This window comes from Vombatus ursinus, unplaced genomic scaffold (genome assembly GCF_900497805.2).
Source record: "Vombatus ursinus unplaced genomic scaffold, bare-nosed wombat genome assembly UNPS02014801.1, whole genome shotgun sequence".
NCBI classification, from domain to species: Eukaryota; Metazoa; Chordata; class Mammalia; order Diprotodontia; family Vombatidae; genus Vombatus; species Vombatus ursinus.
This window is the reverse complement of record NW_020954579.1, coordinates 486,416-513,965: the sequence shown is the minus strand read 5'-3', so window position 1 is coordinate 513,965 and position 27,550 is coordinate 486,416. Positions and strand designations below refer to the sequence as shown.

The 27,550-nt window shown below is 38.9% G+C and overlaps 1 protein-coding gene and 1 long non-coding RNA gene across 3 annotated transcripts; both read right to left on the bottom strand.

Annotated features, from left to right (window-relative positions):
- Window positions 1-4,113: 4,113 nt before the first annotated feature.
- On the bottom strand, window positions 4,114-10,316 carry LOC114051159 (keratin, type I cytoskeletal 10-like). Of its 2 annotated transcripts, none has more exons than XM_027873366.1 (8): window positions 9,616-10,316; window positions 8,439-8,521; window positions 7,651-7,807; window positions 7,389-7,550; window positions 7,154-7,279; window positions 6,505-6,719; window positions 5,498-5,790; window positions 4,114-4,483 (listed from the first exon to the last, which is right to left on the bottom strand). In XM_027873366.1, the coding sequence occupies exons 1-8, from the start codon at window positions 10,267-10,269 to the stop codon at window positions 4,377-4,379; spliced, it is 1,797 nt and encodes a 598-aa protein (XP_027729167.1). In that variant the 5' UTR covers window positions 10,270-10,316; the 3' UTR covers window positions 4,114-4,376. The 2 variants fall into 2 exon arrangements, with proteins under 2 accessions (XP_027729167.1, XP_027729168.1); XM_027873367.1 differs by having other exon boundaries at window positions 4,462-4,483; window positions 5,518-5,790.
- Window positions 10,317-24,431: 14,115 nt separating this feature from the next.
- LOC114051161 lies at window positions 24,432-27,137 on the bottom strand. Its single transcript, XR_003570117.1, has 3 exons — window positions 27,069-27,137; window positions 26,097-26,221; window positions 24,432-24,537 (listed from the first exon to the last, which is right to left on the bottom strand). It is a non-coding gene; the product is annotated as an uncharacterized LOC114051161 (long non-coding RNA).
- Between the last annotated feature and the right edge of the window lie 413 nt (window positions 27,138-27,550).

Here is a 27,550-nt window from a genome sequence, read left to right as displayed (position 1 = left end):
GGAGATAGAGCACTGCCCCTGGAAGCACGAGGGCCTGGGTTCAAATCTGGCTTCAGACAGTTATTAAGTACGTGACCCTGGGTAAGTCACTTAACTCTAATTGCCTCCAAAAAGAAAGGTTGATCCTGTATCATTTATTTATTGATCCTATTTACAATTAATTGATTTTGTCCTGTACCTGCTTTTCTCCTGTAACTGATTCAGCTGGTCAGTAATGGGGTATGCTTAAAAATCCAGCTCTCCTGCTTATCCCTGATCTATTCTTGTCTCATGGAATTTAATTGAGCTTGAGGGATGCATGTGAAAATAAGAGAGTCAGGCCGAATATCTTTACATGACTAAGGATGGTATGGTTTGTTATCTTGTACCTGGACTCTCAGGAGGGAAGGAGGAGGTTGTTGCTAGCCCCCATTACTAAACTTTCAAACAATTATGTTGTTCCCTGCATCTCAGCTCTGTAACTAATCATGTTGCCCTCAACCATGTGATGTCACCTACATTGTTCAGTTCTTTGCTCTATATACCCCAAAACTTATAAAAAGGAACTATCTTTTTGCTTGGGGCCTTTGTCATAAATGAAGGTAATCTACTGACTCATTTGTTGTAAGACAGCAACCCCCTGTTTATAAATGTTAGCTTGTTTGGAGAATTGCCTCAGTTTAACTTCTTGTTAAATTTTAATCACAATAAAGTCCGGTTTTTTTTATTTGGGCTAAATGAGCTGTCCATGGTCACATAGCTAGCATTAGAGGTGAGATCTGAATCCATGACTTTTTGGCTTCAATTCCAGAGCTCCATAAGAGGTGGTGGAAGTCAGATGGACATTTCCAGGCTATATTTGACCTCATTGGATCTTAGATTTATATCTGGAAGGGACCTGGAGGCTGAGACCAATCCTGTCATTTGACAGAGGAGGATGCTGAGACTGAGAGAAGTTACATGATTTCCCTAGGGTCACATAGGTAGTAAATATCTGAGGAAGGATTTGAACTTGATTTTAATATCATTCTTCTATTCTGGTGCACACTGTGTAGGTTCTGGAACAGCACAAGCCATGATTCTGTATACATATAGCTTCAGAAACTTACTAGCTGTGTGACTTTGCATATGTTGCTTGAATTCTCTGTGCCCCAGTTTACTCATCTATCATTTATATAGTGCTTTCAGGATGGCAAAATAGTATACATACGTTATATCATTTGATCTTTACAAAAACTCTATGAGATGGATGCTACTATTATTCCTATTTTCCAGATGAGGAAACTGAGAATGAGAGAGATTAAGTGACTTTCCCGAGGTCACAAGCAGCTAATAAGTATCTCAGACAAGATTTGAACTTAGGTCTCTCTGAATTCAACTCCAGTGCCCTTACCTACTACTCTACCTGAGTTGCTTCTAATGGCCTTTCCACATCTGAATATTGACCCCGTGATCCTCAGAAACATGTCCCTTCACTAATAATAACAACAGACATTTAAGTTGTGTTATATCATTTTCTAAAGTTCTTTCCACATGTAACCTCATTTGAACCTCACAACACCCTGTGCAGGTGGGGATAGGCATTGGACTTGTCCACGGTTCTATAGTTAGTGAGTCACAGACAGAATGTGACTCCAAGTCTAATGTTCTTTCAATTCCACTGTGCTTCATGATGATGAAGAAACTGTGGGTGGGGTGGGGTAAGGGAAGGTCCAGGACCACAGATAGTAGTGTCACAGCAACACTGCTGCTCTCATCCACATTCAGTTTCTCCCCTGTACTCACTCTTCCTATAACCTGTTTCTTTCCACCACACTTAGGCTGGTTTGATCCAAAGCTCCCTTCTCATTCCTTATCTGGTTCACTTTCAATCCCTTTGTGAAACTGCTATTGTTATCAGCTGCTATTTACTTTAAATGTTTCCAGTAGCTTGAGAGCATAATCTGCCTTCCAGGTGAATTTCATGAGTGAAGAGCACTGGATATCACTTATACTCTCTTCTTCCTCATACTCTTCAGGGAAATTCCCTTGGCTAGCCTGAAACTTCCTACTTCCCATCATACCTCTCTCAATATATACATATACATATATATATACGTACACATGTATATATTAGAATATATTTGTATATACACACACATGTATGTATGTATGTGTGTATGTGTATATTCCAATCCAAATTCACAGCTCCCAAAATCTATAGATTAAAAATGTCTGCTCTTAATCAACTGATTTCCCTGGAGCCTAATGATCCTTGGGTTGAATGATACAATTTAGTTCTCAAATCTGGAAAACCTAGGACCAGGTGCAAATTTGTCATGGCTGACAATGGAAAAAATTCTTCTTCAGCACACAGACATACGGAAGGAAAGAAATTGACCGACAAGCACTTGGTGATAGTAATGCCCATCAAGCAGTTGTGACTGCCAGGAAAAAGGATGACAACAGCAGTTCCCATTTATATGGCATTCTAAGGTTTGTGAAACTCTTTACATACATGATCTTATATTATATCAGTCTGTGGACTGATAAGTCCAAGCTGGCTGAGAAAGTATCATAGCATAAGCAAAAAAGCATGATATAAAAGAGTATACTTAGGTAGTGCTGCTGAGATCTATTTTTATCAGTTAGCACCCCTATCCAAGGCAACCAACAAGAATTTAGCTATATATTTCCTTTAGACCTAGAATACACCTGCAGTGAATTGTAGGTAGTACATGCTTCATCATCATTTGAATAAATATGAGTGAATGAACCAGCACAAGAAATGCCTCAGATGTTGGTGATTCTGACTTTTGCTGCCTTGGACTTAACGATAAAGTTTACTATATTCTATCAGCAGGGGCAGTGAAGTGGCTTAGTGGTTAAAGCACTGGACTTGGAATCAGGAAAATTCATCTTCATGAGTTCAAATCTGGCCTCAGACACTTAATAGCTCTGTGATCCTGGGCAAATCACTTAACTCTATCTCAGTTTCCTAATCTGTAAAATGAGAAGGAAATGACAAACTCCACTCCAGTATCTTTGCCAAGAAAACTCCAAATGGGGTTACAAAGAGTCAGATGTGACTGAACAACAAAACATTTTCTTGCTTATCTCTTTTAATTAGATCTATTTTTGCTTTTGCTTTGTCTGAGATCATAATTTGTATGCCTGCTTTTTTTTTTCAGCTGAAGAATAATAGATTCTGTTACATCCCCTTACCTTTACTCTTTCTGAAACTCTCTGCTCTAAGTGGATTTCTTGTAAACAACATATTGTACTATTCTGGTTTTTAATTCACTGCTATCCACTTCCATTTTATAGGTAAGTTTATCCCATTCCCATTCCAGTTATTATGACTTTCTCTATATTTCCCTTCATCTCATTTCCCCAATTTCTCTCTCTCTCTCTCTCTCCTTCAATCTGTCCATCTTCAAAAGTTTTTTGCTTCTGACTACTACCTCCCCAAATCTACCATCCTTCTATCATTCTCCCCTTATTTTATTCCTTTCCTCTCCTACTTCCATATAGGGTAGCATAGATTTATTTACCCAATTGAATGTGGATGTGAGGAGGTATTCACATTTTTGACTGCAAGGCAGGAGGAGGCAGGTGAGCAGATCATTGTGACTTATTATAATTACTGTAGTTTTCCAGAAATCATGTAATTGTATTCCACAGAATTAGAAAGAGGTTACACACTCTACAACTTTAAGGAGGAAATTACTCTTAAAATAGGCAATGTATGGGTATTGTTTTAGAAGAAACTGTTTACACAATCTTAGGACACTGGTCAAATATATAGGACAAGACTTTTGTCTCAGGAAATTAAGATATGCTTGCAAATAATTTTTGGATAAACAACTTTCAGACATAGAGGCTCACTCTCAATATGTTGTTGTTTTTGAAAAAGCCCTGGATTTAGAATCAGATGACATAGGGTCAGATCCAACCTTGGAGCTTACTACTTGTGTGACCTTTGAGGAAGTTATATCCTTTCTCTGACCTTCACTTTCCTTCTCTACAAAATGACTGGGTTAGACTGGCTGGTTTCTCTAAAATCTTACTTTGACTCTTATGATGCTATAACCTCTCCTGTCAAGGCTATTAATGTCTCATTCAAAAAAGAAAGATAACATGGACACAATTACATTGTTTGCATCAGTAAGAAAGTTTATTGAAATATATCAGTAAACAGGAACAGAATTTTTTATGAGTTTTCATTAAAGTTTTCAATGAAGTTTTCATTGAGAAATATTTTCTGGTAAAATTAAAAGGAATAGGAAAGAAACCATGAGAAACCTTTTATACACCTAATATTTAAGGAGAGAGAAGGTGTCCATGACCATTAGGAATGATGGAGATTTTCTTGATATGTTGTAGTCCAGAGAAAGAGGCCTCCATGTCACCACTGGTTAATAGAAGTGCTTCTTGGTCTCTGATTCCACTCTGGATGAAAGGACTCTCCCATCAGGGGCTACCTCCTCAACGATGGTCTTGATCAAATGGCTTCTATTAGAATCTGTAGGTGAAAAATGACTAATATTGGTATTTCTCCTCTGTAATGAAGAGTGCTCCTCTTCAATGAAGTTGAGGAGAGTTTAAGAGGCCCCCAAACCTGCACTTGAGCAAGGAAAATTAACAAGTAATAATGAGTGAAACCATTAACTGGAATAACTGGAACCTCCTATAATCAGAATTGCAAATTGCAGTTTGGTCCTTGAAGGAAATATTTGCCAACCAAAATATAGATACATGAAATACATTTCTAATCTGAAGGAAAACATGAAAAAAGAGCCTACCAACAATGGCCCCTTCTGAGTTTTATTTAAAATTTCAGTTTTGAATTATATTCAACCATGACATTATTCAAGGATCTGTGCTTTTGTTAGTGTGGGTCTTCTTTTTGCCAACGTAGGTCACAACCCTTTAGCATTCTCTAGATGGCCTTCTAGAGTTACCCTGACTAAAACAGTCCTCATCTTGTAGCCAACCTGAGAGGAGCTTTTCCTATCTTAGCTAGTTCTCAAACAACAGACCCATAGTTGGTCACTTGGCCTATATTAAAAATCTTGCTTCTAGAATCTTCCAGAGCTTTCACTGGACTGTTGTATTCTTTCAGAATGCAGAATCACCTCCATACTACAAGGAGGCATCCGAGAACTTTAGTGGATTCTATCATATTTTCAGATTTTTTTGACTTCAGAATGTTTTTTTTGTCTAAGAAAAATTCATTTTTTTGAGTGTGAAACAAAGTTCTGCCATTCTTTCTCTTTGTCTGTTTCTTTCATTGCTAATGTTCTAAGGAGATGTCACTTCAATTTGAGTGACTTCTAGTGAGAGCTAGCCCACGTGAAAACATAAAATGATATCTAAAGCCTATATTTTAGCTTCGCAATTATCATAAAAACAATTTCTTTCTGAAAATGGAAGGTCTCTTACTGTTTCTATGTTTCCACTCTTCTGAAGAATGAAAAGAAAAAAAAAACAGCCTCACCAGTAAAACTCATAAGAAATTAAAATGGATTCTGATTACCCCAGTTAGTTTCTGCTGACCTTGTTCCAGAGCCACTTTTAGACAGAGATTCTCCACCAGATCCAGTGCTTCCTCCTTGTCCTCCACTTGAACCTCCTCTGGAGCCAGAACTTTTGAATCCTCCACTGCCACCAGAGCTTCCTCCATATCCACCACTGGAGCTACTACCCCCATGACCACCTCCAGAGCTTCCGCCATATCCTCCTCCGGAACTTCCGCCATATCCTCCTCCGGAACTTCCGCCATATCCTCCGCCACCAGAGCTTCCTCCATATCCACCACCTCCAGATGAGCTACCAGAACATTACAAAGACAGGCAAATTTTAATGACTGGTTAACCATAAGCATTAGAAAATGTGTGTCCTTCTCCCAGATTTTATTAGACCATTAGGGAAACTATATAGATTGAGAAGAGATAGATGGCCAAGTGTGATGGTACATGCCCTTAGTCCTTCCTACTGGGGGAGACTGAGACTAGTACATCAGTTGAGTTTGGGCATTCTGAACTTCAGTAGGGTTAAAGCTGATTGGATATAATCACTAAATATGGCACCATATGGTGAACTCATATGGGAACAGAGGGCCATCAGGCTGCCTAAGGAGGAACTAATCATCCCAGGTGGGAAAAACAGAGCAAGTGAAAGCCCTCATCCCAGTCAGTATTGGGATTGAACCCATAAATGGTCACTGTACTTTCAGCCTGGGTGAGATAGGGAGAACCAGAAGAGAGAAAGAGAGAGGGAGACAGAGAGAGAGGGGAGAGAGACAGAGAGATGGAGACAGAGACAGACAGACACACACACACAGAATTTAAAGAACTTGAAAAGGTTTCTTCCTGGCCATGATGATTGTTCCTTGGCCACAATCAGGCAGGATGAAACCAACATTTCAGACAGAGCTAAGTATTCCTTCCCTAACATCTTTGCTTCTCAAAAAGTGGGAGAAGGTCCCCTACCTAGAAAATTAGTAGGCAGGAGAATTTCCAAAGTGGCATTTCTTTCACTCACCCTCCTTCCTCTAGCAGGCTGCGATAGGTCTGAATTTCATTCTCCAGGCGGATCTTGATGTCAAGGAGTACCTGGTATTCTGAATTCTGGCATTCTGTTTCAGCCCTGATCTGCTGTAACTGCTCTTCCAGAGCAGTGATCTGGGCCTGGATTTGTGACAACTGAACACAGTAACGACCTTCTGTCTCTGCCAAGGATGATTCCAGGGATTGTTTCTGAGAAGAAGAAAAGGAGCATGGTGTGAACTGACAACATCATTGATTAAATGGGATATAACAAAACTCTTTCTGACTAGAAAATTCATAGAGGAATGAAGAAATTGGATTTCAATTAGAAATATGTGACCTGGCCTAGTTTAGCTTTTCAGTAATTTCAGACCAATACCATTTATACTTTCAACCCTGATGTGGGGTCTTGGTTGTGTTTCAAAATCTTGATACTACCTACTTTACTCCTTTCTTTCAGGATACCCTAATGATGATATTCCATACTTTGGTGAATATTTGTCCTGAGATCACAAAGTTGTATTGGAAAGCTTAAAAATGAATGGGAAAACTTTGTATTTTACGGAAAAGTACACTTATGTGAGAAATGCATTCATCTATTTTGGAAACATAGAGCTAATGTTCAGAGATAATTGTTAACTTACCAGGGCCAGTTGTGACTGCAGTTCAATCTCCAAAGCCTGTAAGCTGCGTTTCAGTTCAGTGATCTCGGATTTGTGGCTGGACATTTGTTCAACATTGGTATCGATCTCTGTGGTCAGCTCCTTGCTCTAGGATCATAAAAGTAAAGGACAGGAGAGAGTGAAAAGAATTGTTAGAAGATGTCAAGCACCTTCATGGTCTTTATGATCAGAATTTTAGATTCAAATAAATTTTCACCTTTTCATTGAACCAGGCTTCAGCATCTTTACGGTTTTGTTCAGCCATTGTCTCGTATTCGGTTCTCATGCGGTTCAGGTATTCGGTCAGATCCACTCCCGGGGCAGCATTCATTTCCACATTCACATCACCAGTGGATACATTCTGAAGATCTTTCATTTCCTGTAGGGGAAAGAGAGCCCATAATGTGTTTTCATTTCTATAGTGAGAATTTAGGGGATTGGGGTGTGGCATAGTTGGATGGAACAGAATTGTATCTCACCTCCTCATGATTCTTCTTCAGGAAGGCCAGCTCCTCATTCAGGCTTTCAAGTTGCATCTCTAGGTCAGACTTGGTCAAGGTCAGATCATCCAGGACTCTGCGCAGACCATTAATATCAGCCTCCACACTTTGACGCAGGGTCACTTCATTTTCATACCTGAAAGAGACATTGTATAATCAGTAATATAACTCAGTCCATTTAATGAATATCATTTGGGCAGAGGGAAGGAAAGGGGAGCCTGAGAAAATGTAAAGTAACAGAATATAACATAATATAATAAAATATCATACCATAGTGTCCAGACCATACAATACACACTAATTAAATGCCTATTATATACAGAATATTTTTCTTGGTACTAGAAAAATTGTGCTAGTCTGAAAGAAGGACCAATTCTGTTACCAATAGAATTGTAGCCACTACTAACTGAGTAGTAATTTGATTGCTAATAGAATTCTTTTCATAGTCTGGTAACCAGTTGATTTCATATTTTATTCTAGCATGTTCATTCTATTTCACACACAAATGATGGTAACAGTTGAGTAAAAGCAACAAAGCCTAAAATGACTTAGAAGTTAGTTGCAAAATATTTCTGATCTCAAATATAATAAATCACATTGTTACCACTGAACACTTCCCTGATGATCTGGAAAATGTTGAACTTTGAATGATTTTTTTTTTTACTAGGCAGGATGTGCCATTTGGGGGACATTGGAAACTCATTTGGGTTTTGTTAAGCAATTACCCACACCAATTTCAGGAGCACATGCTTATTCCCTTTGCTTACTTCAGTCTGAAGTCATCAGCAGCCAGCCTGGCATTATCAATTTGCAGCAGCACATTAGCATTGTCGGTGCTTAGATTCAGGATCTGGTAGAGGAAAAATAATTTAGAAAGAGGTCAATGGATTTTTGAAAAAGGCTGTGCTTTTTAAGAACTGAATTTACCCATTGCCATCTCACAGAGTTCTATGGGTATACTTTTGTCCTTTAAGAATGACATATGCACTCACTTGACTCCCAAAGCTTGAATCTTTTAGGATTTCTGAAATCATGCTTTTTCTGACCAGACATTTATTCTTTTGACTTAGCCATTGAAATCCCTGATCTTTTCACACCATGTTATTATATATATATATATATGTATGTATATATGTATATATATATATATACACATAGTATGTATTCCTAAGTAATTATATTTAGAATTGATCCATCAGATCTGAATTTTAGATATCCTTGGAAGATATGAATTGCATCTCTCTTGTTTCCAACTGGGAGAATTCATACTTCTGGAAAATGTAAGAGAGAGCAAGTTTCTGTGAATTTGGGAAAATGTTTTATTTACCCCGATAGAACTAGCAAGGATTCCCCCCCCCCCATTTTTTCTCCATTTAGTTTTTCCTTTTGTAGTTTCTGTGTTTCATTTCTTTGATCATACTTCCTTTCTTTAGGAGTTCCTTAGAGGTCCAACAGCTTTCAGCAGTCTGTCATCCTTGTTGATCAATAATGGTTTACCATTGCATGTTGGCTAGAGATCACTTTCCCTCAACTCTTCTAATTTTGGATCATACTGAATTATTCCCAGGGCCAAGGATAAAATAACCAATAACAATTACCAGTCCCATGTTTCTTGATTTAAGATTTCTCTATCTCAATTTTTTTTTGGTGGGGGGGAGGAGACTGGGGCTAGATCTGTGATTTCTTTGCTCTAAGTAGCTACCAATGAGAAACTCCCTCTTATAATGTAGATCAGAACTTGCTCTGAAACTTAAGAGTCTCAAAGAGTTGCCTAGGGGTACTGGAAGAGGTTAAGAGACTTGTCTTGGGGCCATGTAACTACTAAGCATTAAAGGAAATTTGAACCTAGGTCTCCTGTCCTGAGACCAGCTATTGTTTTTTAAAATATAAGACTAAGAAATAAGCAAAGACTGGTTCAGAAGCAGTATAAATGATGTTTCTTACCTGATCCTTAAGTTCTTTGATTTGGTCATAATAACGAGAGTAGTCACGAGGTTCTCGCTGATTTGCATTGCCATGTTTCTCATACCACTCTTTAATTTTTTGCTCTAGCTCATAGTTAGACTCCTCCAGAGCTCGCACTTTGTGCAGGTAGGAGGCCAGGCGGTCATTGAGGTTCTGCATGGTGACCTTCTCATTGCCTGTGAGGAGGCCTCCATCACCTCCCCCAAAGCCTCCCCCAAGCACTCCACCAAAGCTTCCCCCACCAAAGCTTCCCCCACCATAGCTTCCCCCACCATAGCTTCCCCCACCAAAGCTTCCCCCACCAAAGCTTCCTCCACCAAAGCCACCACCACCACCGCCACAGCTTCCTCCACCAAAGCTACCACCACCAAAGCTGCTCCCAACATAGCTGCCACCACCAAAGCCTCCTCCAAAGCCCCTTAGTGATCCACTGCCAAAGCCCCCACCTCTTGAGCAGCTGCCATAGCTAGAGCCTCCACCTGAGCTAAATCCTCCACCAAGAGAGCTAACCCCATAGCCAGAGCCTCTACTGCTTGAGATTCTGATAGATGAACTTCCTCCTCCTCCTCCTCCTCCTCCTCCTCCACTGCGGGAGGAAGAGTAATGTTTGCTGGAACTGTATCTCTGGGACATAGTGATGCAGTAGAGGTTCAGCTCAAGCAATGCTTGCTATCCAGAGACTGTGGCAAGCCCTTATATACTGAGCTGGGAGGGTGTGTCTCATCTGCCGTCTTCTCACTTGGCTGGCTTCTTTTTGCCGATTTAGCATTATCATTACTAATAGCCAATCTGATACATCCTGGTTGTGTGTTTCGTCTTTAAAATAAATGGGACATTTATTATGTTGAAATAGAAGATGGGTGGAGCTCAGTAGAGACTTTTTTTCATTATTCTTTTTTATCTTTTGCAGAACATTGAGCAATTGGTAAAAAGTGATATTCTCAGCAAAAAGAAAATAAGGAATGCTAGTGATATGTATCTGGTGGTAAAAGTGTCAATTTCACATACACAAACACACACATACAATTTTCTTCTCCACAAAAAGGAAAAAAAAAACATGGCAGAAAGTACTTCAAGTGATAGCCTGAAAAAACTAATTTAAAAATTGTAATATATTGGAACAATTAATAAAGTGAGTGAGCATCAAAAAACCTGGTGCAGATGCCAAGGCTCTTTCATGAAGCTAAAGGGATTAATAAGTCCTTCAAATGAGTAACTCACAGTCCTCCAGAGCTATTATGTACACAGGATTCATAAGAGTCATAAATACCTAACTTAGTAAGTGCCTATATATTTCTCTCTAGAAAATCCTTTCTTCCAGAGAGAGAGAACTTATTGACATTTTGCCTAAAGATGGTGATGATTAATCTGTTTGGAAGAGGAGCCTTTAAATTGAAAGGATTTGTGCCATTTAGGAATTTTTTTTTAGTCTACTGAGCACATGAAGTCATACCATATTTTGTTTTGGCCTTTTAAGTCATCCCATCATCACTGAGGTTTTGGATTTTGTTAATCTCACAGTAGCAAAACCAAATAGTGTTGCATACGAGCTCAAAGTCGCAGAGGTTGGTATAGGTGACTTCTGAAGTCCTTCTGTCTCTTCCAGCTCTGAGGTTCTGAGATGGTGGGATTGTGTAATACTTCGTTCACGTTCATCTTCCATTCAATGAACCTTTATTAAGCATAATTTAGGTACCAGGCACCATGCCAGACATTGGGAATACCAAGACAAAAAGCCAATCATTACCTTTCCACAAGGACATTTGGCTTTTGGAGGAATATACGAGGGATACAGTGAATATAAGGGTGTTTTATGCACACATATACATATGTACATATATGCATATATACATGTATAAAACACATGTATATATATTTTGTAAAGTACAGTAAAGCACATATAGTAAAACAAAGTAAATATGTAGTAAAGTATAGTAAAGTGGATCTAAGGAATTAAACAAGGGAGAGAGTTTTAACTATTTGGGGTGAGCAGAAAGATTTCACAAAGGAGATGGGTCGAGCATTGAAGTCACCAAGCATTTATTAAATGTTTACTATGTGCTGGGTACTATGCTAAGTGGTGGGGATACAAAAAAGGCAAATGACAGACAGCCTCTGCTCTCATGGAGTTCCAGTCTAATGGAGGATGCAATGCTATGTCCAAACTTAATATAAACTGGAAAAATTGGAGATAATTAAGAGGAATGGCACCAGAATTGAGGGGGATTTGGAAAAGCATCTAATAGAAGGAAAGATTTCATTGAAAACTTGAATGAAGTAAGGGAGACCAGGAGAGGGAGATAAGAAAGGAGAGAATTCCAAGAGCCAGGGAAAATGCCTTGAGTTAGGAGGTAAATGTCTTTTGGCAGAACAGTCAGGAGACCAATGTCACTGAATCACATAATAGGTGGAAGGGAGCAAAATATAGGAAAACTGGAAAGGTAGAAGAGGTCCAGGAAGATTAAAATATTGGATGACAGGTGAGAATTTAAGTATTTTTCTTGAAAGAATTAATATTCCTGCAACTGCATCTGCATCATTGTCATTGTCATCATCATCATCATCATCATTGCTGGCATTTATATATCACTTTAAGGTTTCTAAAGTGCTTTAAATATATTAACTCATTTGATACTAACCATGATTAAGAAATGATTCTTGTCCCAATATACTTAACAGTAGCTTCCTGCGTTAAATTTTTTTTCCAATAAATATTCACATTTCCTTAGCTACTTATCATATGTGTGACTTGGGCAAGTTTCGTCAGTTTTCTGAAACTCAGTTTCATTATCTGTAAAACAGCGGCAATGATGTCTGAAGCCCTTCCCTCCTAAGATTCTTGTGAAGTCAAGATAAAACAATGTAGACATAGTGTAGGCAATATTTGCAAGATTGAAGTACTATGTGATAAGTGACTGAGATTATTATTATTATGGTTATCAATATTAATATTATTACTATGCCAGAGTTGGAGGCTTTCATTGTTCTAGGTCATTACATAGGCATGAGCTATAAGGTCAAGACCTATGATTTCACTGGTGTACAGAACTCTTCCAGGAGGAAGCTCCTCTATCAAAGCAGATCAGCAATTACAGTCTTGGAGAGCTGCCTAGACCACTGAGTTTATGCATGATCTGCCCCTGGGTCACATAGCCAGTGTGTGTCAGAGGTGGGATTTGAACCCTAACTGGTCCTGGTTTCAAGGCTGGCTCCCTCTCCACTCTGCCAGATGCCAGGACTCCCTCTCACTTCAGATCTGAAATAATAATGACAAAAGACAGCATTTATATAATGCTTTCAGGTTTGCAAAATACTGGACAAATTACTGTCTCATTTGATCCTCACAAAAGCCCTGGGAGGTTGATGCTATTGTTATGTCCATTTTATGGATGAGGAAACTGAGGCAAAAAGAGATTAAATGCCATAGCTAGTAAGTTTCTAAGTTAGGATTTGAACTTAGGTCTTTCTGACTCCAGGCTCTATCCGCTATGCCATCTAGCAGGCTAAGGTTATATAGTTCATAAATGGTGAATCTTGGACTCCCAGGCTTGTGCTCTTTCTCCCACACCAATCTGTGTACATATAATCACAATGACTGGCATTTATGTAACATTTAAGAGTTTGCAAACAACTTTACATATATGATTTCATTTGAACCTTGCTATGACTTTTGTGAGGGAGGTAATGGACCTGTTATCCCCATTTTATGGATGAGTAAATTGTGGCTGAGAAGTTATGTGATTTGCCTAGGGTCCCAAAGCTAGTTTTAGAGTTTAGAGGTGGGGTCTGATCCTGTAGCTTTCCTCAAGCTGCCCCCAGTCTGTTTGCTATGCTATCTCAGAGCAATCTCTGCACATTGCACGAGAACACTGGGGTTAGTCTGCCTGTCCCAAATTCCCCTCTCTGTGGAAAAACTTTGTTCCAAACTTTAAAAAAAAATCCCAACCAGGAAGTTCTTGGAAAGATCTTGAAAATCGAGTTTGGATATTTGGCATCTCTCTTCCATTACTAATTAGATTTTCATAATAAATTTACAGCTACTCAGTGCATTTCATGAGAACAACAGAAAGAGTTTCTGCAGGGAAGGAAGATTGGTTGCAAGCATTAACACAAAGTTTATTGTTCCTATGGGAGATCACTACCCAACATATTGCAGGTTCTTAAGCTTGTCAGTACATGCCTGTGGAAGAGGAGTAAACTAGAAAAAGAACACCTGGGATTGATCCTTCATGACAATAAGGAAGACCAAAGAAAGCCTGTGATAGGTTTGCAAAAAACCAAAATGGCACACAGAGTAGCGTGGGCAGGTTGAGAGAGGTCTCAAAGCTTTGAGACCGAAGGAGTGATGGAAAGAACCCAAACTTATTTGAGTTTCTGAAGGAATCTATGAGGCAAAGTGGATAGTGAGCTGGACCTGGAGTTAGGAAGACCTGAGTTCAAATCTTCCTTCCTAACTCTGTGATCGTGAGCAAGTCACTTGATTCCTATCTGCCTCAGATCAAGGGTAATAGCAGCACCTACCTCATAGGGTTGTTGTGAGGATCAAAAAAATTATAAATTGTTTTGCAAACCTCAAGGTGCTATGGAGATGCTAACTACTATATGATAGTATTTTGGACTCCTCTGTATTGATCACATTCTTTTATGTATTAAGGTCATTTGTATACATGCCTTATCCACTCCAATGACAAGAGAAGGGAATTCTATTTTATTTCATCTTTGCTTCCCATCACCTTAACAATGAATAATTAACCAGCAATTGTTGAATAGAAATGGATTACATCTAGTTAGGGAGATGAGACATACTGTATGTCTGAACACATAGCTAAGGAAATGAGTGGCTAGAAGTTCCAAAGAGAGAGGAACCATTTGGACTGGACTTGACAGGAAAGCTTTGTTAAGAAGGCAGAAGTCAATCTAGATCTTTCTTGAAGTGTGGATAGTACTTTTTTTTGATAGGTTGAGAGGTTTTGGGGGGATGGAGTGAGAGATATTCCAAGTAGAGGAAAAAAGATATGAAGAAGGACTTGAAAGTTTAGGAAGGGACACAAACAATCAGGGCAATTTTGTTACTACCTTGTTAAATATGAAAAACACTTTAAAAAGGTGTCTATAAGAGAACATCATTTCATATGCAATCCCATTTTGTGGATTTTTCTGTATATTGAGGACTTTATTGATGATTATTAAGTTCATAGTAAAAATATTTAATATTTTATTTTCCCCAATTACATGTAAAAACAATTTTTAACATTCAATTTTTTAAAATTTAAAATTCTCTCCCTCTCTTCCTCTTTGCCCCCCTCATTGAGAAGGCAAGCAATGTGCAGCCACACAAAACATTTCCATATTAATTATATTGTGAATGAAAACACAGACAAAAAACCCCAAGAAAAATAAAGTTAAAAAAAGTATGCTTCAATTTGCATTCAGACTCCATCATTTCTTTCTCTGGAGGTGAATAGCATTTTTCATCATAAGTCCATTGGAATTATCTTAGATCATCATATTGCTGATGATAGATAAGTCATTCACAGTTGATCATCAGTATAATATTGTTACTGTGTATAATGTTCTCTTAGTTGGCTCATTTCACTTTGCATCAGTATATGTAAGTCTTTCCAGGTTTTTTCTGAGAGCACCTTGCTTGTTGTTTCTTGTGACACAATAGTATTCCATTACAATCATATACCACAACTTGTTCAGCCTTTCCCCAATTGATGGGTATTCCCTCAATTTTCAGTTCTTTGCCTCCACAGAAAGAGCTGCTACAGATATTTTTGTACATATTAGTCTTTTTCCTTTTTGTTTTTTATCTTTTTAGGATACAGACCTAGTAGTGGTATTGCTTGGTCAAAGCATATGCATGATTTTATAGCCCTTTGGGCATAGTCCCAAATTGTTCTCCAAATTAGTTGAATCAGTTCACAATTCCACCAGCAGTGCATTAGCGTCTCAATTTTTCCACACTCCTTCCAACATTTGTCATTTTCCTTTTATGTTGTATTAGCCAATTTGATAGGTCTGGGGTGGTAGCTCAGAGTTGTTTTAATTTGCATATCTCTAATCAATAGTTATTTAGAGCATTTTTTCATATGACTATATATAGCTTCTAATACTTCATACAAAAACTACATGTTCATATCCTTTGACCATTTATCAGTAGAAGGATGGCTCTTATTTTTAAAAATTTGACTCAATTCTCTCTCTCTCTTTGTCTCTCTATATATATGAGAAATGAATCCTTTATCAGAGAAACTTGCTACACAATTTTCTTCACCATTATGATTTCTGTGTATTTCCCTCCATCCTGTTTCCCCCCTTTTTATCCTACTTTCTCTTTCTCCTTTCACCCTTTCCATCCTCAAAAGTGTTTTGCTTCTGACCATCACCTCCCTCAATCTGCCTTTCCTTCTATCAACGACCCTCTTCTCTTATCCCCTTCCCCACCTACTCTCCTGAAGGGTGAGATAGCTTTCTATACCTAACTGAATGTGTATGTTATTTCCTCTTTGAGACAATTCTCATGAAAGTAAGTCTCAAGTGTTGTCCACTACTCTTCCTCCATCTTCACCTCCATTTTAAAAGCTCTTTTGTGCCTTTTTTTATGAGAAATAATTTACCCCATTGTACCTTTCCCTTTCTCCCAGTGCATTTCTCTTTCTTACCCCTTAATCTTATTTTTTTAGATATCATCCCATCATATTCAACTCACACCTGCCCTCTGTTTATGCATACTCCTTCTCACTGCCCTAATAATGAGAAAGTTTTTAGGAGTTACAAGCATCATCTACCCATGTAAAAATGTAGAAATGTTTCCCATGTAAACTGTTTAAATTTATTGAATCCCTTATGATTCTCTTTCCTGTTTACCTTTTTTATGCTTCTCTTGAGTCTTGTATTTGAAAGTCAAATATTCTATTCAGCTTTTGTCTTTTCATCAGGAGTGCTTGAAAGTCCTCTATTTCATTGAATTTCTATTTTCCCTGAAGGATTATATTCAATTTTGCTGAGTAGGTGATTCTTGGTTGTAATCCTGGCTCCTTTGCCCTTGGGAATATCATATTCCAGGCCCTCATGTCCTTTAATGTAGAAACTGCTAAATCTTGTGTTATCATGACTGTGGCTCCATAGTATTTGAATTGTTTCTTTCTGGTTGCTTGCAATATTTTCTCCTTGACCTGGGAACTCTGGAATTTGGTTACAATATTCCTGGGAGTTCTCATTTTGGGATGTCTTTCAGGAAGCAATCCTCAACCCACAAATGCCAAAGACAACTTAGAAGGTCAGTAGGAAAGGTCTGTAGGACCTCAGTGAGAGAGGAGTAAGGTCTGGCCCCAGTCCCTCACAGCCCTGGGGTGGCTGCTGCTTCTGGAGCTCTTGGCCCACAGATGGAGGGGGGATCAAGTGGCTGATCAGAAGGGGATTATCTTTGCTGGTGCTGAAGCAGATTCTCTTGCTTTGCCCATGCTTAGATCTGGGTCACAGTTCTGGGTGGCGGTCCTGGAGCAAGGTGGATGCTGGTGTGGTGGAGTATGTGGTGGGGGTGGAAAGGGAATTCTCCTCATAGTTCCAAGGCAGAAAAGAGTGTTTGTGGTCACTCACAGACCACAGCACAGGCCAAGAAAGGAGTAAACACCTTGCTTTTGATCATACCACTTTGGAAGAACTGAAAATTTACAGGTCCCTAGAAGTATCTCTGAAAACCGCCTCTCAAAACCCCTGAAGCTTGGGACAGTACGTTCTCCACACTGGAAGCAGACCCCTACCTTAACAAAAGTTTATAACTCAAGTAATTGGCTGGGATCATGAACAAACAGTGCAAAAAAAGAATCTTACTTTGGTGACAAAGAAGATCAAAACATACAACCAGAAGAAGACAACAAAGTCAAAGCTCCTATATCCAAAGCCTCCAAGAAAAATATGAATTGATCCCAGGCCATGGAAGAGCTCAAAAAGAATTTTGAGAAGCAAGTAAGAGAATTAGAGGAAAAACTGGGAAGGAGAAATTATCAGGTAAAACTGCCCTGATATTCTAGAACCAGAGTGTAAAATAGAAATTGAAAGAATCTACTCATCACCTCCTGAAAGACATCCCAAAATGAGAACTCCCAGGAGTATTGTAACCAAATTCCAGAGTTCCCAAGTCAAGGAGAAAACTGCCACAGCTGCCTGTGATTCGGTCCCCTGAGGCCTGCTCCAGGTTCACTGAGGCCTAGCTGGTCTTTGCCTGTGGAGCCCACACTGAACTGTGCTTCTCTCCTACGCTGGCACATCAGACTTTTCTTGCCAACCTTTCAGGTTGTCTTGGGCTGGAAATTTGTTTCACTCTGTCTTTTTGTGGGTTCTGCTGCTCAAGAATTTGTTTAGAACCATTTTTATAGGTATTTGGAGGGTTTGGGAGAGAGCTCAGGCAAGTCACTGCTTTTACTCTCTACGGAGTCATCTTGGCTCCACCCCGATAATTTCTTGAAAGATGATGTTTAGGCTCTTCTATTGATCATGGCTTTTAAGTAGCCCAATAGTTCTTAAATGATCTCTCCTTGATCTATTTTCCAGATTAGTTGTTTTTCCAATGAGATACTTAACATTTTCTTATATATTTTTTCCATTCTTTTTATTTTATTTTATTGTTTCTTGATGTCTTATGGAGTCATTAGCTTCCACTTAATCAATTATCATTTTTAAGAAATTACTTTCTTCAGTGAGCTTTTGTACCTCTTTTTCTATTTGGCCAATTCTACTATTTAAGGAGTTGTTTTCCTCAGTGAATTTTTGTACTTCTTTTTCCATTTGGCCAATTCTGCTTCTTAATGAGTTTTTTTTCTTCAGTTAATTTTTGTACATCTTTTTCCATTAGCCAATTCTAATTTTTAAGGAGTTCTTCTCTTTGGTGGATTTTGGTCCTCTTTTATCATTTGGCTTATTCTGTTTTTTTTAAAGGTGCTATTTTCTTCAGTATTTTTTGTGCCTCCTTTACAAAACAATTGACTCTTTTTTCCCCATCATTTTCTTGCATCATTCTTATTTCTTTTTCCAATTTTCTCTCTACCTCTCTTATTTAATTTTTAAATACCTTTTAGAGCTCTTTCTGGAATTCTTTTTGGGCCTAAGGCCAATTCATATTTTTCTTTGAGGCTTTGGATGTAACAGTTTTGACTTTGTTTTCTTCTGAGTTCGTGTTTTGATCTTCCCTGTCATCATAGTGTAACTTTCTATGGTCAGGTTCTTTTTTTGTCATTGCTCATGTTTCCAGCCTCTTTCTTGACTTTTAACTTTATATGTTAATGTTGGGCTCTGTTGCCAGGATGAAGGGGGAACAGTCCCAGGTTTCAGGTTTTTTCAGAGCTAGTTCTGGGATCTGTAAGTTTTCGATTCTTCCAAGGTAGTATGATCTAAGGGGAGGTGTGTTTACTTTTCTCCTGGCCTATGCTCTAGTCTGTGAGCAATCAAAAGGTTTTTTCCACCCTAAAACTGTGACTATGGTCCCCTACTCTCATGTGGCCACAAGCTCTGGTGTGTTACTGCTTGCCTTTCTTTCCCTGGTACTGCAACTATGACTGTGACCTGGAGCCATGTATGGGCAATGCAACAGAGTCCAGCACACAGTGCAAGCAAAAGGGCCCTTATAATCTTCTTCTGGCTGATTGTCCAATCCCCTTACTCTCTGTGGGCTGAGAATTCTGGAAGCTGCTGGTGCTGCTGATGAATCAGTCACATCTAATGTCTGCTCCTTGTTTGCTGGGGTGGGGCCTGTGCTGACACAGCCTGCACTGGACTCTGCTCCATTCTCACCTGGGTGCAACAGATCTTTCCTGCTGACCTTCTGAATTGTCTTGGGCTGGAAATTTGTTTCATCCTGTCTTTTTGTGGGTTCTGCTGCTCCAGAATTCATATTGAGGCATTATTTAGAGTTGTTTAGAAGGGTATTTGGGAGAGTTCCTGTGAACTGTCTACCATTGAAGAGAAAATATTTTAAATGAATTAATTAATTAATTAATTAATTAACAATAAAGCCATCATGCCTAACCCTCTCATGACACAACTGAAGCACGTAAAGGTTAAGTGACTTGCCAGGGTCCCAGAGTTAGCAAGTGCTGAAGGCAGGATTTGAACTCAGATTTTGACTTTAAGCCTACAACCCTGTCCACTGTGCCACCTTTTTGACTTAATGCAAGCAACTGTGGCCTTCCTTTCTTCTACCTCCTTCCTTTTTCTCACAGGAAGAGTAAGGGTTAATGCTACAGAAAGCATTTTGCACTTCCCCAAAGGCCTCATTAAATTAATATTAAAATAAAACACTTCCCCAAAGGTCTAATTAAATTAATAGTAAAATAAAACACAAGTGATCAAATTCACTTGTGCTTCCATTGATTAGGAATTGACTGTACATAGAGCAAGATTTAAAAAACCTGCAACACATAATTGAATTTTCTTTCCCCAACTGGTTTTCCTCAGGACCAAAAATGTTGCTGATGAAAAATAGAGTGACTTGGAAACATTATTATCTATGATTAAAAAAAAAATTTCTTGACCTTGCAGAGTTAGGTTTAGATCCTAGGTCTGGGCCAGGTCTAGAATCTGGGTTTCTGATGTCCATTTCTCAAAATTCTAGACCCTGAGTCAGTAGAAGTTCTCAGCTCTAGATTGTGTTCAGTTCTAGAAAGGTTGTTAAAAATAACAAATGACAGTTATTAGTCACCATACATAACTGCAGTGGTTAAGATGTGGCATTGTAAGCCTAGACTACATTACCCATCCAAGTGGCTCATTAGGTTGCATCAGATTTTTACTTTATGTGGTTATATCACTTTAGGGAATATAATTTAATTAAGTCACAGTGCCATTCAATTCTCAAATAAGAGAAAAACTTCAGAAAGTTATTGGCAGACTTGAACTGATTCAGCAATCTTGGTAAGATAGCTCCTCACAAAGTTAGGCCAAGGAGAAACCAGTGGCCACCTCCACCAGACCTATGCCCTGACCTGCCTTCAGAGACCCAGTGTGGAAAGAATACCATAGCCTCACCTTCAGCTGCCACCACTACCAGTCCAGTGCTAAGGAAACTTGAGTATCAGGTCAATTTTGCTGAAATAAGATTTGTTTCTGAGGCAGGAAGGTGGTGTAGTGGGATGAATGATGGGCTTGGGTTAATAGTACAAAAAAGGTTATAAAACCTTGCTCTAGGTAGATCCAAAGGTTGGTTGGCAATACGATGTGGTCTCTCTGTTAGGAAGTTTTACTTCCCTGGCTTTTGTTGTGACGAGGGAGGGTTCTATAGGGAAGGAGGATATCATTGGAAAATATCCACAGCAAAATATACAAAAAACAAACCCTAATGGCATCAATAATTTGTTTTTAAAGAAATCTGTCTGGGATAAAGAGAAGAGAAAATAAGCAGGGAAAACTGAAGATAAGAGAAAAGTGGAGAGGAGAGATATATCACATGATACATTTTTAGGCAGGGTCTAGTATATGGGTAAGCTAAATTTGGATATGAGGATTGGTAGAAAGAACTGAGTATGTTTACCCAGCAGAAAAAAAGGTCTTAAGAGGGGTAGGATAGATACTTCAAATATTCCTTCTTCTAGAAGGAATATGTTTATCCAGCAGAACACAGGACTTAGAAAGGCTGCAATAGATAGAGTTTTGACTAGTTGCTAGAAATAGACTGAACAGAATGATAGGTGGCATTCATTAGTCAAAAATTCTTCCAATTGCCTAGGTGCAGCAGATTTCTTTTGCTATTTGTTTACTTTCCTTGTTATTTGTATTGTTTTGTGTCTTAATTAAATGCTTTTGATTCAGAATTTATTTCTTTTTTATGGCTTGCCAGTTGTATATTGGTAGGGAATTCAGGCCATGAGTTATGTAGCATAGGTGAGATTTGAACCCAGATTCTCTGACCCCAGAGCCAGAGTGCTTTCTAATTTACCCCACATTTTACTATAGGTACATAGAGTCCTTTCTTCCTTCAGAGGAGGAGTCCTACAAGGTAGCTATTTTTTTAGCATGGTAACTATGGCTAAATTCAAAGAGTAGTCATTAATAGAAGGTGGCTAAAGCAGGTGCTGTGGAATGCTTAGAGTTTGGTCAGACAACGAAGATGCCAAAGTCATCTACTGCATCCTGGTCCATTGCCAGTTGTCTTGACTTTTGTCCTGCCCCTGGACTTTGATGACTCAGGAAGAAAGTAAGGTTGAAGATTTTGTGCAATTTTGCCTTGCTTAAATCCAATTCACTCACAAGTCAAGCTATCACTGGTGATGTCATTGGTCCTCTTTGAAAAACAGCACACACAGACACAGACACACACATACAGACACACACACACACACACACACACACCAAACAGATACAATGATCATGAGAATGCTTTGGAAGTTGATTTGAGAGCTTGTCATTTGGAGGAACATTAGAAGTTACACACAATGGGTTACTCATGTCATCTATGTCTGTTACTGTCCCTCACTCTTCAATAGTTTGTGGTAAATTTCAATCTCATTCACTAGAGTTGTTCATGTTTAGCCTTCTGGCACTGGGTTTCATTTTGGATTTGTTGAACCCAGACTTCCAGATGACTAATTATCACTTTTATTTGTGAAAATTGGACACCGTAGTTACCTTCTGTCTCTGCTAAACTAGCTTCAAGCTTTTTTTTTCTGATGGAACCATGACAAAAGATTTTATATTTTAGTTGTGAGGTGGGAAAACAAAATAGAACAAATGCTAAAATACTCCCACACAGTGAAGTTAATCTTTTCAAAGGCATTTAAGGAGTGTGTATATGCAAATATAGACTTCACATATTCATTTATATGAGAGGCAGTGTGGTATAAATGCAAACAGAGCTGGCCTCACTGTTGGAAGCAATTGAGTTTAAGTGCTATCCCTGACACACACCAACTGTGTGACCCTGGGCAAGTCACAACCTCTCAGCGGCCCAAGCAATTCTCTAATATTCTAAGTTACAGACTGCAGTGTTAGAGGAAGTTTCCACGCTGGAAGTTCCTATGCCAATGAGACCACAGGTCCCATTTAAAAGTGTGTCTGTGTGTGTCTGCAGCATCCATTACTTTCCTTAAGTAGCTTATATATCTCTCTTAATAGTCTTGAACAGAGTGCATATCTTCATGCTAATACAGGCTAGTTTAAACCTGAAGATGAATTAAGAAAATTGCAACCAACCAAGTCACTTCCACATAAAGGAAGTCTTCTGGCCTCTGTCTCTCCCGCCAAAAAAACAAACAAACAAAACTGGCTTCAACCTACTTATTCAGCCTGATTTCACATTCTCTACATTTCATCCAAACTGGAGACTGATAGTTGGCTTCTGCATTTGCCATACTGGCTCCTATCTCTATGTATTCATTCAAGATAATCTCTCAAACCTGGGATGAACTCCAGCTGTCAAAATTCTGTTCTTCTTTCAAAACTTCTCTTAGGCACCATGTCCTCCAAGAAGGCCTCATTGATCCCTCCAAAAAATGTTCCTTAAATTGTCTTAGGATGCTCTGTATTTCTCCAATAGTATAATCATAAGACCCTGTGCCCCACTGTTCTGTGCATAGGTCATATCCTTCCAATAAAATATAGCTTCATTAGGGGCAGGACCTGAGAATTTTTTTATCTTTAGGTCCCTAGTGACCAGCACAATGACTTGTTTGTAGTAGATATTTAATGTGTAGCTGTTCAATTAAATTGAAAATGTTTAAAAATTATTGGATTGCAAGCTTATTTAGGACATGAGCTATGCCCTGCTTTTTCTATCTCTTCTTGCATGTAGCAGGTACTTGACTAATTACCATTCCGTGAGCGAGTGGGTGAATGAATCTGTTGTCAAATCTTGTCTTTTCTACCTTTACAACCTCAGACAGCTACCATCTCCCTGGTCCAAGCCTTCGTTACCTCTCACCTAGACTATTTTCGATAGCCTTCTAATTAGTGTCTCTGCCTTAGGTTCTTCTGTACTCCAAATCATCCTCCACTCCGCTACCAAAGTGATTTTTCCTAAAGTGTAGGTCTTACCATGTCAACTACCTACTCAATAATTGTCAATGGCTCCCAATCACCTCCAGGATCAGCTATAAAGTCCAGTATTTGGCATTCACAACCTGGCTCCCTCCTGTCTTTTCAGTCTTTTTTACACTCTATCTATACATTCTATGATTTAGCTACACTGGCCACCCACTGTTGCTGGCACTTTTTGCTTTTGCTCTAGCATCTTCTACACCTGGAATACTCTGCCCCAAACCTACACTCTTAATTCCTCAACCTTCCTTTATGACTCAGCTTGAACCCTATCTTCTACAGAAGGTTTATCTGAGGCTCCTGAGCTTCCTCCTTCCCTCTGAGATTTGTTGTTGTTGTTCAGTCATGTCCAACACCTCATGACCCATTTAGGGTTTTCTTGACAAAGTTACTGGGAATGGTTTGCCATTTTATAGATCAGGAAACTGAGGCAAACAGCATTAAATGACTTATTTGCTCTGGGTCACACAGCTAGTCTGAGGCCAATTTGAATTTAGGGAGATGAGCCTTCCTGACTCCAAGCCCAGTACTCTATCCACTGCACCACCTAGCTGCCCATCCTTCTGAGATGACCTCCCATTTATTCTGTATATACCATGTGTGTACATACATTGTCTCCCCCATTAGAATGGGAGCTCTTTGGGGGCAGGGACTATTTTTTTTTACCTTTCTTTCTCTCCCCATTGCTTATCACTGTGCATGGAACATATTAAGTGCCAGTAAATGTTTATTGACTGAATATACAGCAGCTTTCCTCCCAGAGACTATTGGGACTGAAGCTCAAATTCCAAGATCTGAAGAGTACGACTCAGTTCAGCAGTCTTGCTCTTGTTAATGTCTGGTGGGTATCTGCCCATTCAGCTCTTTGCTCTGACATAACAAAATGAAATAAAGGGATGGATAAGATGAATATTTCCAGTTTCACGGGTTCTCCTAAACTCAGGTGATTTTTTTTGGGGGGGAAGGGGTGTAATCTTTCATCTTTTTATTAAAATAGGTTTCAGTATCCTTGTGATTCTGTTCAGTGAGGGCCTCATAAATTTTTCTCATCTCAGTCAACAAAGTAGGCAGGTCAATTCCAGGAGGGACACTGAACTTTACATTCACTTCTCCCTGAGTCACCTTATCACTTTTTAACTTCCTGATTCAGAGAACAAGGCAATTTAAAAAATTATAACATTCCAGAGAGAAGCTCTCATATGCCTGTTAATAAACTTTGCTTGAAATACAGGTTAAAATGTATTTCACAAAAAGGACAAACATTTTAAAAAATGACAATGTAAAGAAATACTCTAATCAGATGTGTTATAATAATAACATATATTACAATAATATATATGTTATAATATATAATATATGCATAATACTATATATGATACATATGTCATAGTAATATATAATAGATATATTGTGATAAAAGTAATGATAACATTAATAGCAATAATGCACTTTAATGTGTTCAAAGCACTTCCCTCACAACAATCTTGGGGGGAATTTTGGAGACGACCTGTGATTTGATAGGGAACTCCCAGAGAGGAAATTCCCTTCATCAATGCAGATTGGCACCTGTTTTGCAACTTATAATATTAGAGATATTACTCAGGGCACTGAAAAGTTAAGTTACTTGTTCAAGGTCACACAACCAGAATGTGCCAAAGGTGAGACTACCTGTATCATCTCCATATCACAAAGGAGGAAACTGAGGATCAAAGAGATGTCATGACACAGAGGAAACAACATTGACTCCGGAGTTTGAGGGACTAAGTTCAAATCCCACTTCTGAATCTTATTATCTGGATGATATTGGTCAGGTCAATGAATTTCCCTGGGCCTCAGTTTCCTCCTCTGTAAGACAAGGGAATTGGATTAAGTGGTCTCTGAGAGCCTTTCCAGCTCTAATGCCTATGATTTCCCCTTAGCTTCAAAGGATTCTTGTTCTCATCCACCCATTTTGCCTGGGGAAGTCTTCACATGCTTGGGGTGTGTGTGTGTGTGTGTGTGTGTGTGTGTGTGTGTGTATGTATTAATATATACACACACATATGTGTACATATATATACATATACGTAGACATACATATATCTCTCAATATATCTATATCTATATATGTGTTATACATATATATGTGTATATATAAATATACATATACATACATATATACATATATCTATACCTCCCCCTTCTCAGCAGTCTACTTAAGAGCACAGTCTTCTGCTCAAAACAACAGAAGAGCTTAGCTTGTTATTTTGGATGCTGCAAGTGAACCTTGGTGTTCAGTGTTACATATCTTTTTTCTACCGCTTGACTTAAGGGCAGACACCATGTCTTATATTTTAAGTGCCTAGCACAAGCCCTTGTTAATAAGGAGTGTTTAAGAACCATTGGCTCACTGATATTCCCTTGCATTTGATACTATTCTTTTGTCTCACATTTTTCCTTGAAATCTTCAGTGTGCTCCACTTTGATGAACTTTGCTTGCTCTGGATAGGGTCCAATGAGCTTCTTTTACTCAAAGTTATGCAGTCACTTCAGTGAGATTTTCATTCTCATTTACCTGTTAGAAGAAAAAGAAAGTCAAATGCAAATATTTAATGCCTCGCTACTATGGGTAAAGTCTACTGTTAGATGCTATGGGTCAGTCAGTCAACAAACATTTACTAAGGACCCACTATATGCCAGGTACTGTGCTAAGCATTGGGGATTTAGTGAAAGGCAAAAGTTAGCCCCTGACCTCACGGAGCTCTCAGTCTAATGGAGGAGACAACATGCAAACTACTATGTACATCCAAATTATAGGCAGGCGTGCTGAAATTGTATCTTGTTATAGTCCCCATAACCACTCCACCAGTTAATATAGTAAGTAAGTATGTAAGTAGCCAATGTAAGGTAACAATATTTAGGGAATAGGAATGAAGAAAGTAAGGTAGACCATAGAAGTCACTGACCAAAATTGCCTCCTAAATTAATTAAAGCTACAGCCAGAGATTCTGTGCTCAATTAAGAAAAGCCAGCTAGGTCCCAATAAATGGCCCTCTTTCTGCAGGCTCCAGATAAGTTCCAGTAAAAAACAGAAAAACATTATGTTGGTGAGGCAACCCTAAAGTGGTCTTGATAACTTTTATATGACATTGATGTGCTAATGAGTCAACCCGAAGGTGGTCTAGATAATGCTTAAGCCATAACTCCTCCCCTCTAGAACCCTGTAAGAATGAGATCCCCAAACCCTGACCCTTGAGCATTCCTCCAACTGCTATGGACCCATGCTGCCTGCCTGCTCCCAATTCTGATCTGCAATTACATAAGTGACTCTATGTGCCTCTTTCCCTCCCCCTTCATCTGCCTTTCTTCTCACCCCATTCCCCATGCCATTCCTGTGTTGTCTGACTCTATCCTCTCTATACCTTATTAAAGTGTAATTGATCAATTATTCCCCGCTTGCTGCTAGGCTGATCTTTTCTGCTGAGTATCCAAACAGTTAAGTTTATTTGCCTTCACCCAACTGGGAATCCCTTTTAGTCTTTTCCCTTAAGGCTAAGTCAGATACCTGAGCTAGGACTGAATTTATCATCAGCCACACCTACCGTGGGTGAGAATGGTATCATGAACCCACTGGTAGAAAACAAGGGCTGGCAAAGGAAATCCATACTCTTCTGGATAGAGACTTTTCCTCGTGTTTGGGCTTAATAGAACAGGATAAATAGGAAATAATGAACAGAGATAAGGCAATAGAATTAAAGGGGATCAGATGAAACTCTGAAGATATTTTTTGGACTCTGTCTTTGTCCCCCCCCCAAAAAAAGACATTTCACAGAACCACAGAATTGAAAAGCCAGAAAGGATGTCAGAGCCCACCAAGACCTACCAGACCTAACCAAGAATCCCC

Bases quoted from the DNA above. Each gene is read 5' to 3' on its own strand.
- LOC114051159 (XM_027873366.1), bottom strand. From the start codon at position 10,269: ATGTCCCAGAGATACAGTTCCAGCAAACATTACTCTTCCTCCCGCAGT. The intron at 8,522-9,615 runs GTAAGAAACATC...TTCCTCTACCAG, and splicing joins TCAAAGAACTTAAGGATCAG to ATCCTGAATCTAAGCACCGA. The intron at 7,551-7,650 runs GTGAGATACAAT...TTTCCCCTACAG, and splicing joins TGAAGAAGAATCATGAGGAG to GAAATGAAAGATCTTCAGAA.